The sequence below is a fragment of the Anas platyrhynchos genome, chromosome 37, assembly GCF_047663525.1.
Source record: "Anas platyrhynchos isolate ZD024472 breed Pekin duck chromosome 37, IASCAAS_PekinDuck_T2T, whole genome shotgun sequence".
NCBI classification, from domain to species: Eukaryota; Metazoa; Chordata; class Aves; order Anseriformes; family Anatidae; genus Anas; species Anas platyrhynchos.
In genome coordinates this window covers 3,984,205-3,989,216 of record NC_092625.1, presented here as the reverse complement: position 1 = coordinate 3,989,216, position 5,012 = coordinate 3,984,205, and the positions used below count along the sequence as shown (strand labels likewise).

The 5,012-nt window shown below is 60.6% G+C and overlaps 1 protein-coding gene across 1 annotated transcript; it reads right to left on the bottom strand.

Moving 5' to 3' along the window:
* Positions 1-1,044: 1,044 nt before the first annotated feature.
* On the bottom strand, positions 1,045-4,522 carry LOC119714797 (uncharacterized). The gene is made up of 9 exons (XM_072032188.1): positions 4,398-4,522; positions 4,050-4,115; positions 3,676-3,741; positions 3,188-3,259; positions 2,938-3,009; positions 2,748-2,849; positions 2,532-2,639; positions 2,119-2,263; positions 1,045-1,540 (listed from the first exon to the last, which is right to left on the bottom strand). The coding sequence occupies exons 1-9, from the start codon at positions 4,504-4,506 to the stop codon at positions 1,240-1,242; spliced, it is 1,041 nt and encodes a 346-aa protein (XP_071888289.1). The 5' UTR covers positions 4,507-4,522; the 3' UTR covers positions 1,045-1,239.
* Between the last annotated feature and the right edge of the window lie 490 nt (positions 4,523-5,012).

The window sequence follows — 5,012 nt, the reverse complement described above, 5'->3', positions numbered from 1 at the left end:
CCAGATGGTTGTGGTGGTTCGGACATCAGGTCTACCCAGATGGGAGATGTTAGGACAGCAGGTCTACCCAGTTGGGAGACAGGTGGTTCGGACAGCAGGTCTACCCAGATGAGCGATGTTAGGACAGCAGGTCTACCAGGGTGGGAGATCAGGCGTGGTTTGGACAGCAGGCCTACCCAAGTGGGAGATGTTAGGACAGCAAGTCTACCCAGATGGTGGTGGTGGCTCGGACATCAGGTCTACCCAGATGGGCGATGTTAGGCCAGCCGGTCTACCCAGTTGGGAGATGGGAGGTGTGGTTCCGACAGCAGGTCTACCTGAATGGTTGACGTGGCTCGGACAGCAGGTCTACCCAGACGGTGTGAGATGTTCGGACAGCAGGTCTACCCAGGGCTTCCGATGGGAGGCTTGATGATGAGTGTAATTAGGGTTAGGGTTAATATCCCGAGGGGGGGAGGGAATTTGGGGAAGCCCAGGGAGGGTCCTTAATGGCTTGGGGGGGTCATAATGGCTATGGGGGGGGGGGGTCCTTAATTAGGGTTAGGGGTTGGAGAGAGAGAAGGCGCAGAGTCCTGTTGCGGGTGGGGTTGTATAACTCCGCAACTCCGGAGCTCGAGCCGAGCTCTCAGCACTCTCTCCCACAGCCTGCTGTCATGCTGCTCCGCAAAGGAGCCCCACGGGAGGAGAGGGCCACCCTCAAGTGAGGATTTGCAAATGGTGCTGGCAGCGCCTTGGGTCTCCCCTCTGGTTGCAGTCCCTCGTGCCAGCATGTGGCAATCCCAGCCCTGACTGCAAAGAGCTGGGTACATCTCCGTGTGCCCCTTGAGGAGAGCTGAGCCGTGGGAGCGTTGGCATGGGGCACCCTGGCCCAAATGGGCCATCCGGGCAGTGTCAGGACCTGAGGAGGGCTGGCTGTGGGGAGGAACAGGATCAGGAAGGGCCCGGGCCTGTGTGTGGCTGTGGCACAGCCAGTTTGAACAGGGGGGTTCTCGGCTGAGCGCTGTGCAGGGTCAGTGGCGCGCTCACAGCCCTTCTGCCTGCTCCTGCTGTGCTGCTCCCCAGCTCCCTTCCCCTGCGTTCCCTGCATGGTGGGCACAGGCTGGCTGACCCCCAGCACCGAGGACCCTCAGGGGTACTTCTCCATCAAAGTCCTGCTGTGGGTCCCTGGGTATTGCTGTACAGAAGAGCCGGACTGCTGTGCTGTCCTATTCAATATTTATTGAGGGTACAGCCTGGGGCTCAGTAATTGCCCCAGGCTGCACCGCGGGGGGGCGTCCCCCAGCCCTTGAAGGAGGGTGGTGGGGGCCGTGGGGGCGGTGTCCGTGCCCATGAGGCCTGGGGGGCGCTGGGCCTGTCGCGTGCCTTCCACTGTTGTGGGGGCCGTGGGGGCCGCGGAGGCCGGGCTGGTGGCAGGCGGGCAGGCCTTCCAGGCACTGCTGGTGGCTGCTGGCGTCGGGCCTGGCTCTCAGGCCTCTCACGGTGCTCAGGCCTCCTGGATGGCCTCAAGGAGCTCTGGGCTGCCTGGGCTGCGGCGAGGCGCCTGCGGGGACAGGAATTGCTGAGGCCGTGCTGCGGCTGCGGTGCCAGGCGGGTGCGAGGCAGCGGGGTGCAGGCACCCAGCTGTACGTGAGCTGCGGGCACGCAGTGCTCTGTGCAGAATTTGGGACAACCCGTGCCCTCGGATGGGACTCGGATCCCCTCCACAACCTCGTCTCCTCCCCAGCGCCTCGCCGGCCATCCTCACCTGCCTGCTCTGCACGTGCTGTCCCAGGAAGAAGACCTGGCCCCCGCAGAGACAGGCTTGCAAAGCTGGGCTCAGCATGGCCAAGCCCCAAAAGCCACCGTCTGCCCTTCCCCAGAGCGCCTGGCAAGGACCAGCACTCAGCTCCCTGCCTGGCCCTGGCCCTGGCCCAACAAGGTGGCAGCCTGGGCTCACTGTTCGGTGAGGTGCTGCCCATCCGCTCTTTGGGATGTGTAATTAAACACACAAGCCCTGTCTGTGCTGAAGACACGCACGCTGACAGCACGCAGGTGTGGCTGTGACACACTGACTGCCCCTCTTCAAGGCAAAGAATTTGGGAGGAGGTGAGGAGAGGGAGTGCGGGAACAACAACTCACCGATTTTTCTGCCTCCAACGCCGGATCAGCACACAGCAGGCAACTGTGCCAAGCAGGAGGGGAACCAAGAACGCTGCAGCCCCTTCTATGCAGTACCGGCGGTAGTTTGGGGGCTCTGTGGTTTTCGCCTTGTTCTCATCCACGCCTGGAAGAACAATTGTGGACATTGCTGTGTCCTGTGCACTCCTGGTAATTCAGGAGGGGCAGTGAGGCAGTGCCCCATCCGCACTGGCTCAGGGCATCACTGGGGGCCTCAGTTCACAGGAGGGGTCCCGTTTCCCAGCGTCTGCTCCATGGGCTTCACATGGGTTTGGCTGCTGCCATGAGGTGCAAGAGCGGGTACCCGGGCAAGACCCTGCACGCGCATGCTGGTTCTGGTTGGTGACAGCGGATGGCCAAGAAACAGCCTTTACCTGGCATGGCAGTTGCCTGCGTTGCCTTTGCTCTCTTGCCAGAGAGTGGCAGCGTGCGACTGTTTAATTTCCAGAGTACCTCCTTGGGCACTGTCTCTCTGGCTATCCCTTTAGAAAGAAAGCAGGACAGTGTGAGTATAAGGAACGGCTCCTCCTTTCCAGGATGGTGTCTCTGGAAGGTAGTGCTTCTCAAAAGACAGAGTGAAATATACCCACCAGGTGCTGCCTTCGCTAACTCCTTTACGATATCCTCTATGATGTCAGAGGACGCTGGGGAAGCTTTTCTTAAATCAGCTTTTCCCTTTCTTCTAAGAGGACCTGAACAGAAAGCAGCAAGTTCACTTTGGCACCAGTGCAATTTGGAGAACTGGGCATAGTGTGTGAAGTCAGTGAAATGACTACCCACCCCTGCGAGACCAGCTGGGCTTCAACGCAGGAAACAGCCGAGGGTCTGGTAAAGCCCTCCCTGGGGACACTTCTGCAAGCAAAGACCCGTGAGAAGTTTCTGTCACATCAACACCTACATCAGTAGCTCAGAAGGAGAGCATACCAGGGGTCGTGCCTGGACAGGGCACAACCTGCATCATCCTGCAGGGATGCCTGGCTGACATTTGGGCTCTGCAGCACCTCGATGCTCCTTCCTTGCGCTGACTTACCTGTTGGATTGCCCTGAGGCCCGTGGACCACATCAAGCTGAGGTGTCGAGTAGCCAGTGCCTGCGAGAACTGCTGCAATCAAACACAGAAGAGAAACATTGGCCTCGCATGGTGTGATCTACCTCGTCCTTAGTGAGCTGCAGCGACTGGAGGGGGCTCAGGCAATGATGAGGGACCCAGGCACGAGCCCAGATTTCCAAAGCCACAAAGGGGCCTGCTGAGCTGCTCCCAAATCCTCTCTCGAGGCCGTGCACAATGCCCCGCAGGGACCACGCCGACAAAGATGTGGCCCCTCAGGTCTTTCTTACGGGAAGATACCTGCTGGGCACAAAGGAACCCCCGCGCAGGGGGAGCCTGCAGACCCCAGGAAAAATGATCACCCATGTTTGTCCTGGAGCAGCCCGCTGGCCAGTGAGCAGCTGAACCCTTGCTGAGCTAGCTCAACAAAGCGTTAGCAAATAGCAAGGGAATGAACACTGACAACTTACCACCTGTGGGACCCATGCTGGCAGGCTCAGGAACAGGATTCCACGGAGGCACTTCACCAACACTGCCTGTGGGCACAAGTGGGATCAGACACAGGGAAGGGGAGCTTCCCTTGCCTCTCGGGGCCTGCCTCCTCCTCAGTGACTGGGAGGCACTGGCAAAAGCGGTCAGGCAATGACGTGGCCCAAATAGGAAGAAAAGCCTGGGTTCTCCCCTCTCTGTGGAGAGGGGCAGGGGTGGCATCTCTCCAAGTGCAGAAATACTCAGGGCTCATTTGTGCAAGCCCCCTCAAGGCACAAACCCACTTGGAAGACCCTCAGTAAACTATTACAGCACAGTAGCCATCTTCCTTCAAGGAAGCCCACTCACAACTCACCTCGGGGATCCTCTTGAGGCTCCAAAGCAGGATCCAAACCAGGCGAACCGAGCTTGTTGTCATAATCTAAAAGCAAGCAGAGATGAGAGAAGTTCCCATGGCATGCTGTGCATTGACTGAGGGGGCTGAGGCTTCTCGGCCTCAGCGCCGCTCCCGGCCCCCCCGGCAGGAAAAGACCCCTCAGCAGCCACGGCCCCACCGTGCCACCCTGCGCGGCTTCTGCCTCCTGCCTGCCCCCTGCCCGCGGTGCCCGCCCGGCCCTGCTGCTAGCCCGAGCCCAGCCCCGGCCCCTCCATCCAGCACCATGCCGCCCAGGCTTTGGTGTTGGCCCCGGCCCTGTCCACCCACCTGCTCCCGGTGGTTGCCATGGCGCAGCCTGGGCACCCCGGGCACACAGGGCCACCAGGAGGAGGAAGAAGAGGCAGGCACGGGCCGTGGCTCCCCACACTTGCACCATGCTTCCACCACCACCGCTGCAGCTGCAGCTAGTGCTGCCGTCAGGACCGCTGCGCAGCAGTGCCTGTGGCCCGGCCCAGCATCACAATGGGGTGTCAGGACCTCACGGCCCAGCATCACCCAGAGGTGTTGTGACCTTGCAGCCCTGACGGTGTCTCGGAGAGGTGTGGTGACCTCCTGGCCCTGCAGCATCTCCCTGGCTGCCCTCCTGGGCCTCATCCTCAGCGCCGTAGCCTGCCACCACCGCCTGCACACCCCCATGTACTTCTTCCTCCTCATCCTCGCCCTCCTCGACCTGGGCTGCATCTCCACCACTGTCCCCAAAGCCATGGCCAATGCCCTGTGGGACACCAGGGCCATCTCTATCAAGGATAGAGCCTGTGCCACCGTGGCAGCAGCTGCCTGGGGCTATGGGTTCATCAATGCCCTCCTGCACACAGACAAAATGTTTTCTCTTCCTCTCTGCCCAGGCAATGCTGTGGACCAGTTCTTCTGTGAAATCCTCTC

Excerpts from the sequence above, each read along its gene's own strand:
- LOC119714797 (XM_072032188.1), bottom strand. The coding sequence starts at position 4,506 with ATGGTGCAAGTGTGGGGAGCCACGGCCCGTGCCTGCCTCTTCTTCCTC. Across the intron at positions 3,260-3,675 it reads CAGCATGGGTCCCACAGGTG|CAGTTCTCGCAGGCACTGGC; the intron begins GTAAGTTGTCAG and ends GTTTGATTGCAG. Across the intron at positions 1,541-2,118 it reads CGTTGGAGGCAGAAAAATCG|GCGCCTCGCCGCAGCCCAGG; the intron begins GTGAGTTGTTGT and ends CTGTCCCCGCAG.